Source organism: Gossypium arboreum, chromosome 12 (genome assembly GCF_025698485.1).
Source record: "Gossypium arboreum isolate Shixiya-1 chromosome 12, ASM2569848v2, whole genome shotgun sequence".
Taxonomy (NCBI): Eukaryota; Viridiplantae; Streptophyta; class Magnoliopsida; order Malvales; family Malvaceae; genus Gossypium; species Gossypium arboreum.
In genome coordinates, this window is record NC_069081.1 from 463,391 (window position 1) to 482,335 (window position 18,945).

Genomic DNA, 18,945 nt, shown 5'->3' on the forward strand with positions numbered 1-18,945 from the left:
TTTTTTTTTTTTTCTATGTTACAAGTAACTGAAATACACAACAGATATTTATGCCAAGAGATCATTAAAGCAATGGGAAACAGCAATCATTTACCTAAGAATAAAATAATTTCCATTGAAATCCATATTTATGCCAAGTTAAACGTACAGAGAAGGGAAGTTTTAGGCTACAAAGTTACGGCTTCTTTAGATTAGATGGTGCCTGAAATATACAGCAGGATGTCTAAACTAAAGAAGAAGATGACCTCTAAAAGAAAATAATTATGTGAAACAAAAACTTAGGAAGGCAGATTTTTGGACAACGCAACTGAAGTCTCATTACCGGAGAACTGCACTGATTATGTGCAGCTGATAAGTAATTGGCTCAATCTCCTTTCGTTGGGGGTTTAGCACATGCACAAAAGGTTGCTTTCTTCCTCTTGTGGTTCTTTCTTATCCCGCCATAAAGATAGTCCCGCAATACAACTCTTGTTTTGCGCTCCATGATCCTGGTTCGTCCTTTGCTTTCTTTTTCGTCAAGTTTCAGTAACATGAACTGTATTTTCTGCACCTCCAATTGCAACCGCACTATTTTTTCAGACCCTCTTCGAACTTGTTCTGATACTCTCCGCCTCCTAAAGGAACCACTCTCATCAGATTCTAATGCAGGTTTCCCATCTAGAGACCGAGAACGATCTTCAACGTGTGTCATCAGTTTGCGATTGACATCAAATAGCTGCATGATGGCTTCCTCAGCTTCTTCTAGCTGCTGTTTTACCGTACCATATTCTATTCCTATCACCATTTTTCCTGCCTCGGTTATATCCACTTTCCTCTTCAGATCCTGCACAGTTATTTGAAGGTTAGCCAACTTTTGTGCATCAGAATCAAGTCTTTCTATAATCTTCCTCTTGCTTCCTTCTTGGTAAGGCTCTGTAAATCTCTTAGAGCTCTCTCTATCAACACCTAACTCCTTCACAAGAGATTCTGTAGAAAGACTTTTGCCCTTGTGTGCCTTTGCAGCACCAATTCGTTGGTTGCCAGTTGGAGCAGTGACCATCTTCTGAGCCCTGCCAACTTTCAAGGCGATGTTAACATCTTGGTCAGTGGTTTCCCACAACTCAAGCATCTGATTATCAAGATCTGCAGTTTCTCTCCTGCTTAACCCATAGGATGAACACTCAGATGTCTGATCAAGCATAATGTCTTTTGTCATCATCTCATTGTCCTCTTCAGAAATTTCAGGTGTTGGTCTCTGAATTTTGACATTGCTACCGAGTCCATGGCCAAGTTTCCCCCCGTCTTGTCTAGCATTTATGTGCCTCTTTGCTCTAACTCGTTCTCGACGTGAGTTGCTTCTAAATCTTAATTCTTCAATCTGTCTCATAGCAGTCTCAAGTTTGGAATTGAGATTTAAGTTTTCCGTCGACGCAAGCTCTTGCATTTCCAGCACTGCTTTTTCAATAGATTTAATTCTCCTATGGATACCTTGCAAGTCAGGAAAACCATCTGGAACCGATGCAATTTGATCTTTACCTGTTTGTTGACAGTTTTCGTCATGCAATTCAGTTGTCAGATCGGCATCCTGGAAAACAAGACAAAGAGATGAAGAAAACAAGTTGAAAGGGCACATAAAATTCATCATACTGTAACAGCAAATATGACCCTTATCAGGCTAGTAAATATATACAGGTGCAAACTTGCAAGTTGGAGGCAGCAATATCAATTGCTTGTGAAAATAAATCACTAGATGCTCATACAGGTCAAAGATAATGTGGTTGGGTTAGAACTGAAGTTCTATATTCAACCAAATAGTATGAAGACCACATTGATTTGGTTCATTGAAATTTAAAAGGCAGACATTAAGTCACTCATAAGCAAACAAATTGACATTACCTTTACTTCGCCATTATGATCTGTGGGAAATTTTGGAGACAAGCGAGTTCGACTCCCCAACGATGTCACACTGTCCATGAGAGAAACAACAGCTGGAACATATGCTGCTAACTGAGCTTTAAGTTCTCCATTCTCACGTTCCAAGATTCTAGCACTTTTTTCCAGCTCTTCTACCTCCATAGCTTTGGAAATACTTCTACTTTCAAGGGCTTCGCATTCCTTGCTGAACTCATGAGTTGTCTCTTCAAGCAATGCTGCACGGACTGCAGACATCTGTAACTCACCCATCAGTGCAGCAGCCTGACATTCCCATCGTTCAACCTCACTTCTTCCCTTTTGTAGCTCAACACTCAAACTATCCTCCCTGTTTTTCGTTTCTTCAAGTTCCTCTTTCAATCTGGACAATTCAACCTCGAGTTTCTGATTACCCTGACGAATGCTTTCAGTTTCCTTACTTCGATGATCATACTCTCCAGATAGTTTCAGAATTTGCTTCTTTTGATCTTCACCTATCAACTTGACCTCCTCATATTTAGTCTTCAGCTCCTCTATAACTTCATGCAATTGGGCTCTCTCCTCTTGACTTGAACTGAGCATTCGTTCAGCTTCCAAAAGCACAATCTCTTTCTGGCCCAACAAATCCTTTCCCTTTGAAACTTCATCATTTAACCGATCACCAACAGATCTAACTGAAACCAGTTCATTCTCCAAGTTTCTCATTGAATCTTTGAGATGTGAGTTTTCCATTTGCATATCTTCAAACTTCCTCTCCATTATCCTCAGTTTTCCATGAAGATCATCATTGGCACATTTGAGTTTATCTAAATTGTCAGTGAGATGCTTTATTTCCTCAAAATTATCAACAATAATATCCTTTAAAATAAGAGTGATGTTACTTTGAGATATTGCTTCTGCAAAGACAGCATCGTTTTCCTCTTCTAGATTATGTTTCTCCTTGCCCAAGTCTAAAACTTCCTTCATCAAAGACTTTCTCTCATCTACCACCTTACGGTTGTCCTCCAATGAGCTCTGATGTTCCCTTTGCAAAACTAACAGTTGTCTACGAACACTTCCTATTTCAGTCTGCAAAACTTCTTCTCTTTGGCCTCCCTCTATCACTTTTGATTTCAGTTCTTCATTCATATCCACAAGTTTTCCAGCTCTTCTCTGAAGCTCTGAAAATTTCTCAGACCAAACCTTCAACTCCTGGTGCAGTGAATTCTTCTCTTTAGCAAGATCTTCTGCCTCTAGTTTCAGTTGCCCAAGAATTGCAATAAGAACTGAATTCTCAATAAAAAATTGTTGATTTTCGTCCAGAGACTTTAGAATTGAATGCTGCTTCTCTCGGAGTCTTCCAAATACGCAGCTAAGAACTGATTGGTCTTGTTCGATCGTATCATCATGACCATGTATAGCATCAACCTCAAGAGTCCTCAACATCTCATAAAGCCCTGTCCTTAATATGGTAATTTGATCAAATAAAGATTTTATGTCCATCTGCTTTTCGGAATTTCCAAGCTCCAATTCAGAGATAAGTTTTTCTGATAACATGGAGGCTTCCGAGAGTTTCCTGCACTCAAGTGACAAGGACAAATTCTTTTCTTCCAGATCCTGTGCGCATTTCTGCAAGATGAAAATTTCTACCTGAGCAGTCACGGACTTGTCCAGTTCCTCTTCATATTCTTTCTTCCTGCATAGACTTTCCACTTGTAGAAAATGGATTTGAGCTTCCAAAGCAGTCACTTGGGACCATGCAAAGCTAGCATGTTCTTGCTTTTCAGCTTCTAGTGACTTTTGTAGCTCTTCTACTTCACAAAATGTTAATTCTCGCTCTTTCTCCAGACTCACATACTTTTCTTCTAATCCGCGATATCTTTTTTCTAAATCTTCAAATCTTTTCTGACTGACATCCAACTGAGCAAACAAACCTTCTGTCTGTGTTATCAGGCCAGACTTCTCATCACCAAGCAACAAACATGAATTTTCTAAGTTACTTAATTTTACCCTCAATCCTTCAAGTTTGGAATTTGCATCAAAAAGGGAATTCTCCAGAACGTTATTCCTCTTTAAAAGTTTCTCCAGATTCTCAGTTGCAACCTGTAACTGAGAAATAAGCATATTGTTCTCTGCAGCAAGGGTGGATTTCTCTCCTAAAAGAGAGTTACAGGATTCTTCCAATGTCTTTACTCTCCCCCGAACACCTTCTAGCTCAAGATTCAAATCTGAGAGTGAATTCTCTAATAGGGTATTTTTCTCAATAATTTTCTCCATGATTTTCAACTTCTCGAGTAGGGCCAGCTTTTCATCTTTGTCTCTTTCACAGACATCTTTTAGCTTTCTGTTCTCATCTTGCAATTCCTTCACAGATGATGCAAAGTTTTCTGGAGTTAAGCCAACTGATTTCAGCTGCCCTGTCATATCCTGGTGTCTCTTGTTAAAGTCATTGAGCTCCTCTTTCAAACAGTAAATTTCTTGCTGAAGAGCATTTCTTTGGTCCAGTCTAAGCTCAACTTCTGCTTCAAGTTTGGCTATAGTCTCCCTTAATCTTAAGATCTCCTCTTGCAAATTCTCAATGGACATTGCTGAACTTAAATTTAGTTCATTCAGGCCTTTGTTTTCATCCTTGACCCTCTGTAGTTCAGCCTCTAAACCCTGATTGCGTGTTTCACTGTCCTGTAAATTTTGAGCCCTATTCTGAAGCTCAGTGGCTAGAGATCTGAGTTCTTCCCGAGATTGAGAGTGCAAACGCTGCAAAGTGTGAAATGCTGTTTCAGCCTCCATGAATCTCAAACGTTCTTCTTGTATGGAGGTCCAAAGTCTCCCCATTTCCTTCTGCTTCTCTGTTATTTCTTGACTTTGATCCCCCATCTTCTGCACCAAAGACTCAAATTCAGTATGCAGATTCTGATTAGTTCTCTCCAACATACTACATCTTTCTTCAGCACCTTTTAACTTTGCAGCCCCTTCATCTTTCTCACGGTTAAGCCTTTGTGCCTCCTCCTGGGCACGATCAAGTTTGTTTGCCAGGCTAGAAATTGTCTCTAAGCACTGCTGGTACTGAAGAGCAGCTGCTTCCTTATCTTTGGTCAGCTCAACAACTACTAGTTTTAGAGTTTCAAGTTCAGTTTCTGCTTTCTCTGCTCGTTCAGTCATCCTTCTGGCACTCTCTTCAGCATTCAATAATGTTTGTTCCAGGTCGCTTATTGTCTCTAAACACTGCTTGTATTGAGCAAGAGCATCCTTCTTTTCAGCTTCTACTTTGGTGAGGTCCTGCTTCAAAGCTTGGGCTTCAATTTCAGCTTTACTAGCTCGCTCATTCAGTTCTCCAGCATTCTTTTGTGCATGAGATATACTATTCTCAAGATTATTTATCTTCTCCAAGCACTGCTGGTATCGAAAAAGATTAGCTTCCCTTTCAGCCTCTAATTTGGTGAGGGCATCCTTCAAAGTCAGAACTTCAGCTTCAGCTTGACTTGCTCGTTCATTAAGCCCCAGGGAATCTTCTTGTGCGCGAGAGACTTCTTGCTCTAGATTAGACAATCTCTCCAAACTCTGCCGGTACTCAAGTAGGCCAGCTTCTTTTTCAGCTTCTAATTTGGCAAGAGCATCCTTCAAGTTTAAAATTTCCATCTCAGCTTTACTCACTCGTTCGGACTCAGACGGGACTTGAACACTGAGATCAGGCACCCCATTGTTCTGCAGACTTTGGTCTTTCTCCTCTGTATCGTGAAAGTTGAGGCTTTTTCTTGCTCTTCCTTCAGCGAACTTGACATGGTTTGTAGCTTCATCAGAACCGAACATATCATTGAACTGTTTATGACCCTTCCTGCTCATTGCAGATTCAGATTCTTCTGAAAATTCTCCATTCCTCTTGATAGCATATGAAGAGAGTCCCACAGCATCCTTCTGCAGCTCATCGGGCTCTGAAAATGCACGTAAATGTGGTGGCATCTCAGGTGAACAGGGACCAACCTCTGTAGCTGAACCTCCCGGTGATTCATCGCCAAAAACCAGGGGAACCTGGTTTGGAAATGCTTCTGCCATGGTCCGATGAGCCTGACGGAGCACCCCAGTTGCATGATCATATCTTTCAGCCATTGCACGGTATGCTCGATAAAACTCTTCTACCAATTTCATTAACTCTGGACGTTTCTTGTAATACATCTCTGCTCGCCTAGCAAAGGAATCAGCATCTTCTTCAATGAGCTTGATCATTTGCTTGACTTTAGTATCCATATCTGTTGATGCAGTAGATATTTTCACGAATCAAAACCCAGGTTATGGAAAAGGAATAAACATTTCAAAGCTGCAATCACACAAAATTATGATACAAAAGGAAACTAAAATCTCATTGGATTTCATTAATCAATGAAGCTCTTGCAAACTTGGTTTGATTATCGAGCTTCGAAACCAAGGTTCGATGTGCATTCTAACTAATAATGTAACTGTTTTCACTCAACTGTTCACAGTTGGTCATATCATTGCTTCCTGTAACAACTGAATAGCTGTAAGAATGTCAATGACATGGAATAATTTCCAATTTTTGCAGCAATGATGAAGTACCTGTGAGATTCTCCTGGAGCCATTTTGAATTTTTGGGGCTTATGTGACTGTTCCACCACCATGAGTACATGCCTTTAGAATCTGAATGCATCACAGTTGCCATGACTTCAGTCCCCAACCCCACCACTTCCCAACAACGACACAGACTACCGGTTACAGTTCTTAATTACGAATATGAGGTGATGTATCAGCCCGGAACTAGTTTTTAATACTAAAAACAAGCCACTTTTAACGTTGAGACTTTGAGAAACGACATGAAGTCTTGAAATCTCTCAGTCCTTGTGCTTAATTCCTGATATCAACAAACAAAAAAACAACCAATTCAGCTTTGACAATGAAGGAAAACACACGACTTGATCATATGATGGGGAACATGAAAAGATCAAAGCAGAAACGGCATAAAAAGTAACCTGGTCGGTCAAGATAACCCAACGGTCCAAATCTTTATGTAACAAAGCAACTAGTAACTGGTAACTGTTGTCTCCGGAACTGCCTTAAGTTACCTAATGAACACAGCACAATTTAAAGAACATGCGTCGTAAGGTAGAATCTTATCAAACAAACAAAAATGCTTTGAAGAAAATTGCAGATTCACTGTCGACAGCATTGTATGTAAATCACAAAATTAGTGAACTTTATGAACTCAAAAAAAAATATTCAACAACTAAATTACCTGAAAAACTTACAAAGTTAAAAGAAAAATATACTAAAATGTATAGAACCATTAAATTCAGCAACAAAAAAAAAAGGGGAAATGTAGAATAGAATGAAGAACTTACTATAAACTAAAAAAAAAGAGTATGGTTTCTGGGTTTTGATTATAAGAAGTTGATATTGAACAACAAAAAAAAAAAAAGAGTAGAAGCAGCTTGGGTATTCTTTTGTCAGTCTAACCCATTGCTGAAAATCGTTCTCAAGTGCAACTCTGCTTTACTTTCTTTATGTGTTGCTCTGATTCCGCTGTTTTTGGTTGCTTTTTCAGAAGGCTGTTAAAAGAGGAAAAGAGAATAAAAAAGAGATGAGCAAATGCAAATGACAAAAATCATTAATAAACAGTAAAGTAATAAATAAATAAAAGTAGAAAATAGAGTAAAAAAATCTTTTTAGGCATTTATTTAATCGTGTCTATAATGGCATTTTGGTGCAGTAATTTGAAGAAGAGGAAATTCAAGCAGCAAGCAAGGAAGAAAAGGGGTTGGAGGAAGTTAAATGACGAGTTTAACCCTTTAGAGGTTAATTATGGTTTAAGCAAATGTTGTTCCTCGTGCTTCCCTTCGTTTTGACTTGGATGGCTTCTTTTTGGGAATCGATGATTTTTAAGTTATTAACTAAATTTTAGACTTCCTTAATGTTTTGCATGAATCAGGGCCTGGCAGGGGTTCCTCTCCCAGTGGAAAATTTTATATTTAGATTTTTTAAAATTTTAAATTAATAAAAGTAAAATTACATTTTAATATTTTTATTATTTAAAAATTATAAATATATAAACTATTCAAATAATAAAATTATATTTTTACTATGATAAAAAATTATAATTTAATTTTAACTCTTAACAAAATTTTCTGAATTCGCCCTATCAATGTATCAGGTCACACCACCCTACACTCCACACACTCATCTACCAATCATTATTGAAGGAAAAAATATTTTTTAAGTGGTGCCGCCGATGTATCAAGCGACATAAAAAAATAGACGAGTATTTTTCCTAAATATAAAATAAATACCATATGGGAAGAAAAGAAAATTTTTTTTTAAGTGGTACTGCCAATGTATCAAGCAAACTGCTCAACCATCAAGTACAAAATTTCATTAAAGTCCCTTACCACTAACCATGGCAAATTGTTGTTTCTACTTAACTGCCGTAATAAATTCCACATTCGACCTTACAACATTCCTTTGGTGACCCATAAAACTCGGTAAGCCTCTATGTTGTCATACCCTCTTCTTCGCAAATCCCTACATTAATGTGTGAAGATGAAAAATTACTTAACTGGACTTTACAATCTCTTATCCAATATAAAGATAAACCACCTCTAGATCCCATAGCGTCCGTATCAATACCATTTGGAAAACCACACTTCTTTCTAATTTGTTTCATCCTTCTTACACAAACCTTTGTTTCTATAAGAAATCGTAATTGGGGTTGAACATGTTTCACTTTATTTTTGAGATGCTTAACTGCCTATGGATGCCTCAATCCAAAGACATTCTAACTCAAAATTTTTATTGTGTGCAACCAGTTTCCTTAACAGCAATGCCAATATCTTAGAATAAACTCCAAAATCCTTTGAATCAACCTTGAGAGAAACAATTGAATTCGTCAGATGCATCCTTTGTCTTTTCTTACTATCCTCCCAAATGGGCAATCCTCCATCTCCGACCCCAACTCCATATGCCCCTCATCATCCATCTCATAGTTTGGCCATTTTTGCCCCTTTTTGGTTCCCAATAAAGACAGGAATTTTAGTTAACACCGAACCTCCTTTCCCCAATGTCACCATCTATATCCAATCCCACCAATTTAGCTACTGAGTTTTCATCTCTCAACCACTTACTAACCTCTACTGGTGCCTTCTTTGGGGCGCTATAATTGACAAATCCTAACCAAAAACTACCTCTTATGATTCCACTAACAATCTAATTGGACAGAATCTTTCACCATGCCCAAGTTTCCCACAAAGGAAACAAAAAAGTGTGATTTTTTTCATACTGAAATAAAGTGTAAGTCGAATGGATCTAGTCAATGGCTATTCTCTTTTTCCTCTTCAAAGGTTTCCGAACATCCAACTTGACTCTAATTCTCATACACTTTTTAACTCCCCTAATTACTGAAGCAACATTATATTCCAAAAATTCTCTAATAAAATCACCTAATTAATGTGCCATTCCCTCGGACATAAATCCCATCAGCAAATTATGAATTTGAACCCATAATTTTGTAAAGAAAAGCGGGATTTGCAACGAATCTTCCCTTTGTTCTAACCGGTGAAATAAGATAAAATGCCTATTAAAGAACCAATGTGCACCCCAAAGAACCCTTTTTAGATCTATCTCATGATAGAACCTAAACAGACTCCTCTTCTCCCCAATATTCTTAATGGATATTCCTCCCACCGGATGCCATAGATTTGCCAAAATGCTTCTCATAAATGAAAAGTGGACCACATTATCTGTCAAAACTCTCCCTACTAAACACAACTTATACTCCTCCTCACTCTTATCTTCATTCCGTTGGCCTTGTAAAATCTTCTCTTCATGATTTGAGATGTTGAGATTTGCCAGTTCCTCTTCCATCACCTATGGAATCTCAATCCAGATCCAAAACCTACAATCCAAGTCGCCCAAAACCCTAGAAAAAAAAAGAAGAAAAAATGGCGCTATCAAGTAGAGCAGACTCTTAGGGTCATGGGATCTTAAATGTTTAATTTTGATGTATCAAGAACCAACAACTAATTAATTTAAATCACTTGAATAATTGTTTTAGTTAGTGTAATAGTTTAAAAAAATTAACATGTAAAATTAAACTAGATTAATGACTAATTAAAATAATAAAAATCTAAAATTAAATTGTTAAAATAACCATTTGAAAAAAAAAAAGAAAAGAAAATTGTCCCTTACAAATTTATGTTTATTTATGATATTATTTAATACATATAAAAATCACATAGAAATAATTATAATATTAGTTTAATTGTAGTATTAGAGGAAAAAAAGAAAAACCACAAAAAAAAATTGTGACTAGTTTTCTTTCCCATGTATAAAATTATTTTGAATGTTAACATTAATCTATTTGTAATTTAAATTGTGAAAACATTACATAATTAAATACAAGATATAACAAAAGTGAAATTGGAAGGACTAATTCTGTAATAATAAATATTTAGGTCATTTACCATATTAAATAATAGCATGTAATAATAGTACTATTTATGGTCTTAAATGGTTTATTTTGAGTATCTTCCTCCATGTTAATTTTATGGTTCTTTTTAGGGTTCATAGCTATCCTTTTCAGAATATCGTTTTTAAAGTTTGAATTTTCATTCTCTCCATAAAATACAATATATTTTATCACTGCACCAATATTTATTGGTTAAACAATTTTATTTAAGCAAACAATACTTATTTGAAAACAATATTATTAAAAATTAAAAGTCCATATTTGTAGCCAATTAGCTCTTACTTTAGATATGAAAGATTAGGTTTGATCTCGAGCAATCCCATTTTCTTTCCCTCAATTATATAAAAAAGTAGATATTTATAAAATTAAATGAAGATATTTAAAAAAATAATTACAATCTGATGATAATAAGTTTTAAGTTTTCTAAAAATGTTCAACGATAAAAATAACTGAAGGAAATGTTTTTATGGTTTATATTTAAAATAAAATTTTAATTTTAATTTTAAACAGTTTTATTTTATTAAACAGTGATTATAATTATTTATTTTACATAACTGAAAATATTAAATTTTGATATTATGATTTTTTATATTGTTTTAATATTAAATATTTTTAAGATTAAATAAAATTAATATAACCAATTCTAAATTCATTATATATTTTAAAAATATTTTGAATTATATTACTTTTCAAAATTTAAAAAAATCATTAATGATGTCAAACAAAAACTAATATTATAAATATATTATAAAGTTAATATACATAATTAACTCATGTGTCGCATGAGAATATAAACTAATTACCTTAATATAAGAATATAAAAGATCAAATCTTCATAAAATCAACTTATATTTTCATCCTAGTATACCAATAATTTGATCCAATCTCTTTTTTTCAATTATAATTACGAGATTGGTTGCACAACATCCACAAAAAAGATATAAACAAACAACCTTTCGTCAAACATACCAACAAATAAGGCAAGTTATGAAACGTAATTAATGTCAAGTGTATTTGACTATTACTTTAACTAAATATACCAACAAATAAGACAAGTTATAAAATCTAAACAATGTCAAATACCGAGATAATTGCTCAAGTTATAATTATAAACTCTTTTATATATATATATATATAATTTCAGTACATACACAATATATATAGAGAAACAAATATAGAGAGAGATTTTCGGAAAACCAAAATGGAAAAGAGAAATGTATATGAACTGAAAATCTTATCACACACGTATATGTGTGGAAATTACGAATATATAATTAATGAAAATAATAAATTGTATATTTTAAAATCAAAATGTATAAAATACAAATAATAGTATATTTCAGGATTTATTAATCCAATTAGTGTGGGTTCAAATCTATATTTTATTAATTTTGTCAAAATAAAAAGACTAAAATATCCTCGAATAAGATAACTTATTTTAATTACAAAAAGACAATTTCGTAATTTCTCTAATCAAGTTGGTGCCCGGTTGACTGGTGACATCAACTCTAGTCAACAACTTTGTTAATAGTATAGATATACAATTGATAGAGATGATAAATTGTGCATATTAAAATAAAAATGTATAAAAGAAAATTAAGATGAAATTTTAGTTGAGCAGTAAATATAAGGTTTTGTGAATTCAATTGGTATGGATTCAAATCCTACTATATAAATATTTTTATTGATTTTTATTAAAATGAAAAAATAAAATACCATCAAATAGTAGAACTTATTTAATATATGGAAAGATATTTCGATAATTTTTCTAACTAAATTGGTACTCAGTTGACTTATGATTAGGGGTGAGTATTCGATCGAGTCGAGTCGGATCGAGTCAAAAAATTTCGAGTTAGTCGAGTTGACGAATCCTATTTTAGCATTAGTCGAGTTGACGAATCCTATTTTAGCAACCTAACTCAATTTGAATTTTTTTTCGAATCGGATCCAATCGAGTCAAAAAATTTCGAGTCAAGTCTAGTTAAGTTAACGAATTCTACTATTTGTGTAACACCCTGAAAATTTTTACAGTAAGATATTATCCTTAATATAGTAAAATAAGGAAATAACGTAACAAGAAGAGGAAAAATTGAGTTATGTCACTGGGAAGTATATTATGATATACTAATTTAAGAAAGGACTAAATTATAAAAGTGAGAAAAGTTTTGTGGCCCAAGAGTAAATACTCAAAATTTGAGGGATTAAAAAGTAAATATGAAAAGTTGAAGGACTAATAGTGCAAATATTTTAAGGGTGGAATGATCTAGAAACCAAGGAAAATTGATGAATTAGGACCAAATTGAATAGGTGAAGAATTATGAGGGACTAAATTGTAATTTTACCAAATTAAGTGATGACTCAAGAATGGAATTTTAAAAGATAACTAAGGGCAAAATGGTCAATTGGAAGAGAGAGAAATCTAGAGAAATGATGATGTTGGAGATATTTTAGATAAATTAAATAAATAAATATTAGTTTATTAATACTTTAAATTGATTTTTAAATGATATTTTATTATTTTATTATTATTTTATTTAGTATATATAAGAAAGAAAGATGAAGAATCATCATCTTTTCTTTCCCATGCAAACCAACGTGAGAGAGAGGAAGAAGAAAATAAGTTTTCTTTCTTTACAATTTGGTCCTTCCACAAAAAATTCACCATTTTCACCTAGAAATCAAAAGAATTTCCATAGCTACTAAGAGAGAAAAATGTTAAGGAGACCATGAGGAGTTAGAATATCAAGTTGGATTCAAGAAATAGAAGCTGGAGGAGAGAAAATAAAGTTAAAGATTAGTATCAATAGAACAAGGTAAGTACATCAAGATTTCAATATGTTTTTAAGTTTGTTATTATTGACAAAGCATGAAAATAATGTAATAGTAAAGTTTTCTTACATAAGGTCCTATATTCTTGATATGTTAGTGAAGTGAAAATAAGAGAAAGTGATGAGAAATGGTATAGAAAAAGAAAATAAGGGTGTTATAACATGACAATTAATACCTTGCACTAAAATAGTTTTGGACAGCAGCAGTAGTCTAACTTTGAAAAATCGTCAAAAATTGTAGAAATCTAATTATAGGATGAATAAAATATGAAATTAAATATTATTAAGTCTAGTTTCTTATAGAAGAAATGATGTAAGCAATGGAATTGTAAATCATGAGATATGATGAATTTTGTGAGACAAGGACAGAATGATTTCGGGTTCCCCTGTTTTGACTTTTTAAAATCATAAAAAATTGTATAAAAATAATTATGGGCTTAAATTTATATATTTAGAATCCTGAATGAGTCTATTTTCAATAGAGACAAATAGGAACATCATTCGAATTCTGTATGATGAGATAATTAATTTTTAGTGAAGAAGGGTCACAACTGTCAGACAGCAGAATAAGGGTGACTTTAAAGAATAAACTGTACTTATTGGATCAACTAAAAATTCTGAAAATTTTATGGAAAGAATATATATGAGTCTAGTTTCAGGAAAAATTAGCGGATCTTAATTTGGATTCTATATCTCCAGATATAAATAATTTAGTTATTATGACGCAGATAGACAGCTTGAATATTCATAAAAGTAAATAATAAAAATTATAGATAATGTTACTTACAAGTGTGTATATACATTAAGGATGTGGAATGGAGAGGAGAAGGAGGAAAAATATGTATGAATATTCATCTAGCATGGCTAATTTGCATATTTTAGGCTCAGGGACTAAATTGAATAAAAGTAAAACTTTATGGGCAATTTTGTAAAAATGTCAGAAATGACCAAATTGCATGAAATGGATTATTTTATTATTTAAATTATAAAATTGAATGAAATTATTAATTTAGTTCAAGATTGGGGGAAAACATGTTTTAGGGATTAAATTGAAAAGAGTTGAAATTATGGAAAATTCTGATATTTTATAGAATTCATGGACTGTTATCAATATGTATGAGAATAATAGCTGGAAATAAGGATTAAATTGCAATTTTATTTTCCTGGCCCTAAGGATGAAATCGTCATTAATTAAAAGTTTAGGGGCAAAATGGTAATTTTGCCTAGAGCATTAATTAAATGCATTAGAATATGAAATGAATGAAAATGATGATCAAATTTATTTATAAAGATCCGGACGACTCAAATACGAGACTTGATCGTGGAAAAGAAAAGATATCGGATTAATGAAATTATAAACACAAACAAGCAATGAGGTAAGTTCATGTAACTTGAATTATATTCTTGAATGTTTGAAATGTACGTTATTGATGTGAATATGATTTGAAATTTCATTGTATGAAAATTTATGAAGCATTGATATATTTGATAAAAAGGGGAAGAAATCCCGGTTGAATGAAAGGAAATTTCGATGGATCTCTGAAAAGGAATTGACGGTAAAAGGATCTAGCCCGGACGGGTGATCCTATCTGATATAGCCCTCCGAAGAATATGTGGAAAATGGATTTAGCCGGACGGTAATCCGAATTAGGGTCTCAATTTAGCTTTGGACTGTAATTCGGATCCAAGCTCATTAGAGTAATTGTCGTTGCAAGAGATTTAGCTCGACCGATAATCCAGACAATACTCTATGAGTTTATATTACTGGATTTAGCTCGATGGTAATCCATTGTAAGGATGAGGTTCAAGGAGTGTGCTTTCGAAATGAAATGTGTAAGACCATGGTTGAAAGACACCATGGCAACATGATATGAAATGTGTAAGACCATGGTTGAAAGATACCATGGCAACATGATATGAAATGTGTAAGACCATGGTAGAAAGATACCATGGCAATAGGATATAAAATGTGTAAGACCATGGTTAAAAGATACCATGGCAACATGATATAAAATGTGTAAGACCATGGTTGAAAGATACCATGGCAATGTAACATGAAATGAACAAGACCATGGTTGAAAGATACCATGGCAACCTGACAGAAAATGAGTAAGACCATAGTTGAAAGACACCATGGCATCATGTCAAAGATAAATAAGACCATGGATGGAAGACGCGATGACATCTATTGAACAATTGATATTCAGGTAATATGTATCAGATGACGAATGGTTATATGAAATGGTTGTGTGAAATGTTTACAATAACTGGTCATATGGAAATGTATGTACAAAATAGTTGTATGAAATAATTATGAAGATAGATAAACGAAATAAGAATAAGTACATGGAATATAATTTATGTTAAGTTTGATATAAACTTTACCGGAACAAATATACATAAAATAAATGGAAATGATGGAGCATGAAATATTGATATAATGAAATGATTGATATATACTTATGAAGAAACGGTAAGAGAATGATATGTTTCATGACATGTACATATATGATTATCTTTGATATGTTGATATAAGGAAATTATGTAAGTAAAGACAATTATTAAACTCAAGCGTGACATGTCGAGAAAATAAGTATATCAATGTTGAATTTATATGAAATATGTGCAAGTATACTAACAATGATGTTGTTTGACGCTTAGACAAGTGTCAAGCTATTGATTGAATGGTAACATGTTTAATTATAAGAAGCATTGAAATGGTAAGTACTTAGATGAAAATATTTAAGATTTTGTGAAATTTTTTATGATCCCGATTTAATTCCGGTTGGTTTTTAATGTATGTTTGGTGTAACAGCCTAATTTTTAGTGGTGTCGGAAATGGTGATTTGAGATCACTAAATTCGACAAATAAGATTGAACAAGATAGTAATTTAATATTTATGAGTCAAGTAAGAATTTAGAAGAATTTGTGAAATGGTGAAATTAGTGAATTAAAAGAATTTATTAGGTCAAACGGGTCAAAAATGAGGTATCGAGACCTCAAAGTTGAAAATCGAGCTATAAATATTTTTATAAATATTTATGGAGTGTCATTGAGTTAGTATTAAAGTTTCAGTTAGAAAATTTTAACGTTTGGATGGCTAATTAATTAAAAAGGATTAAATTGAAAATAACACAAAATTTTTAAATTGTGAGTAAATAGCTTAAGTATTTAAAAGATGGATTTAAAGAGCAATTAGACCCAAAGGTTAATGGCTGGACGGTTTGGGTATGAAATAAGCAAGAAAACAATGTGAACAAGGGCAAAATTGGAAATAGATAAAAGTTAATAGTTAAATAATGATGTAATTGAAAAATCTAGACATTTCTTCATATTTTCTCAGCCAAAACGCCATAGAAGGTCTGGAGAAAGCTGGTTTTTCATATTTTTACATCATGTGAGTCTAATTCTTGCTTTTCTTGATAATTTTATGTTTTATGACTTTTACAATTAGGTCCACTTGTAGAATTCATTAGTTTTTGATTTTATGGGTGAAATTGGAAGTTACCCTGGATGGATAAGGGAATTTTATGATGAATTATTATGAAATTTAAGTTCTAATTTCATATTAAGGTGGTTTTATTAAGTGATTTTGATAGGAAATGATATTTAGGACCTAATTGTGAAAAAGTTGTGAATTGAAGGTTGCTGTTGAAATTCAGAATATAAAAGGTTTTGAAATAGTTTATAATGATAAAATAAAGTGTTAATTGAGAAAATTAGTTCAATTGATGGGTGAATTGAGTAGGGACTAAATTGTAAAAACTGTAAATTTTGGGGTAAAAGTGCAATTTCAAAATTTGAACAGCATAAATTGTGAAGTGAAATAGAAATCAAATAAATGCTAATGAGTAGAAATATTTTATATTATAGATCAAGAATCCAAAGAAGAACGAGGAAAAGAAAAAGTTGCGAATAGTCCCTAAATTTCAATATCTTCTACAAATTAGCGGGTAAGTTCATATGGTTGAATTTAGATGTTTATTTGTGAATGATTGAAGTTTATAATGTGTTATTATATACGAATTTGTTGTGGGATTGTGTAGATTTTGTTAATGAAAGAATAAATGTGGAAATGCAAATTAGGAAAAACGCAGGATTGAGTACGTTCGTATCGTGACGTGTGATGAATTGACGGATAAGACCATGGTTGTTCCATGGAAAAGTGTGAAATGTAGGTATGGTATCATCCATACTGAGTTGTGAAATGTAGGTATGGTATTATCCATACTGAGCTGTGAAATGTAGGTATGGTATTATCAAATCCATATTGAGTTAAAAATGTAGGTATGGCATTTCCCATACCGAGTTGAAAAATGTAGGTATGGTATTTCAATGAGGAAAACCATACTGAGTTGTGAATCGTGGCATTGAGCAACGCGTACTCAATTTCGTAAGTCGTTTCCTAATTTGATTATAAGAAATAAAGAGAAGTGATCCAAATGGAAGAGATTGAGTAGTTATTCTTGTTGAGCTCAACTATGTGAATTATTATAACAATGGTTGTGAATCGCAGGAAACTTTAGTAAGTGTTTTGGTATTGTTTGGAAATATTATGTTTGGTAAGCATTACTTTTAACCTATGAACTTACTAAGCTTCAATAAGCTTACTTGTGTGTGTTTAATATTTTTATGTAGATTGACTTGAAGTGAAGTGGGTAGATCGGATCAACACAACAAAGCACACTATCCAGATCAATTCCGTAGCTTTTGTTTTAAGTTTGAAGATTTATATGGCATGTATAGAGTTTAAATGAAATGAAGTAAAGATGTTATAAACTAGTTAACAACATTTTGTACTAAAATAGTTTTTGGTTAGTAGCAGTAGTCTGAGTTTGAAAATTCACCATAAATCATAAAAATATAATTATAGGTTGAATAAAATATGAAATTAAATCTTATTGAATCTAGTTTCACATAGAAGAAACGGTGTAAGCAAAAGGCTTTCATATCAGGAGATATTTGAATTTTTGTGAGACAAGGTCAGAGTGATTTTGAACTCCCCTATTCTGATTTGTAAAAATCATTAAAAATTATAAAAAATTAATTAGGAGTCATACTATATATGTATGGATTCCTTATTGAGTCTATTTTTAATAGAAATAAACGTCTTGGTTATTTGAATTCTTCACATGGAGAAATTTGGTTCGTAGTGAACAGGGGTCAGAGCAGCCGAACCCTGAAACAGGGGAGACTTCAACTAATAAACTGTACTAATTGGCCCAACCAAAAATTCTAGAAAAAAATTAGTAAGTAGATATATGAGCCTAGATTTGGGGAAAATTTACGGATTTAGATTTCTAGTTTTGTAACTCGAGATATGATTTTTTTTGCATCTGTAACGCAGTTGGATAGCTTGTCTGGAAAGTGTGATATAAATTGTTTGAATTTGTTTAAGTGCTCAAATAAGTTTAGTAATGCCTCGTGCTCGACTCCGGAGACGGTCTCGGGTAAAGGGGGCGTTACAGTTTGCGGCTTCAATGGTCCAATAGAGAGACGTTATGATTATTTTCAAAATATGAATAACAAATGACTCAGAATTATCTGAAAATGTTCAATAAACTCCGGTAATGCCTCGTACCTATTCCAGCAATGAATACGGGTAGGGGGTGTTACATTTTGTACTCAATGTTGCATTTATATGAACCGATTATTTAACTAATAAACAAAGTATAAAATTATTTAATAACATAAATAATATAATGGTTTTGTCTTGTAACTTAATTAGTAAACTTTATTAAAACAACGTAGTTTTACCTTTTAACTTAATGGTTTTGACT

At 33.1% G+C, this 18,945-nt stretch overlaps 1 protein-coding gene across 1 annotated transcript; it reads right to left on the bottom strand.

Moving 5' to 3' along the window:
* Positions 1-89: 89 nt before the first annotated feature.
* On the bottom strand, positions 90-7,780 carry LOC108460229 (protein NETWORKED 1D-like). Its single transcript, XM_017759645.2, has 6 exons — positions 7,662-7,780; positions 7,218-7,424; positions 6,849-6,941; positions 6,439-6,730; positions 1,876-6,113; positions 90-1,564 (listed from the first exon to the last, which is right to left on the bottom strand). Exons 4-6 carry the CDS (start codon positions 6,539-6,541, stop codon positions 365-367), a joined length of 5,541 nt encoding a protein of 1,846 aa, XP_017615134.1. The 5' UTR covers positions 6,542-6,730; positions 6,849-6,941; positions 7,218-7,424; positions 7,662-7,780; the 3' UTR covers positions 90-364.
* Positions 7,781-18,945: the final 11,165 nt, after the last annotated feature.

What these genes read in the sequence shown, in the direction of transcription:
- LOC108460229 (XM_017759645.2), bottom strand. Translation starts at nt 6,541, where the DNA reads ATGGCAACTGTGATGCATTCAGATTCTAAAGGCATGTACTCATGGTGG. An exon ending in GCTCCAGGAGAATCTCACAG is followed by an intron (nt 6,114 to 6,438) that starts GTACTTCATCAT and finishes CTGCATCAACAG; the next exon opens with ATATGGATACTAAAGTCAAG. An exon ending in ATCATAATGGCGAAGTAAAG is followed by an intron (nt 1,565 to 1,875) that starts GTAATGTCAATT and finishes CTTGTTTTCCAG; the next exon opens with GATGCCGATCTGACAACTGA.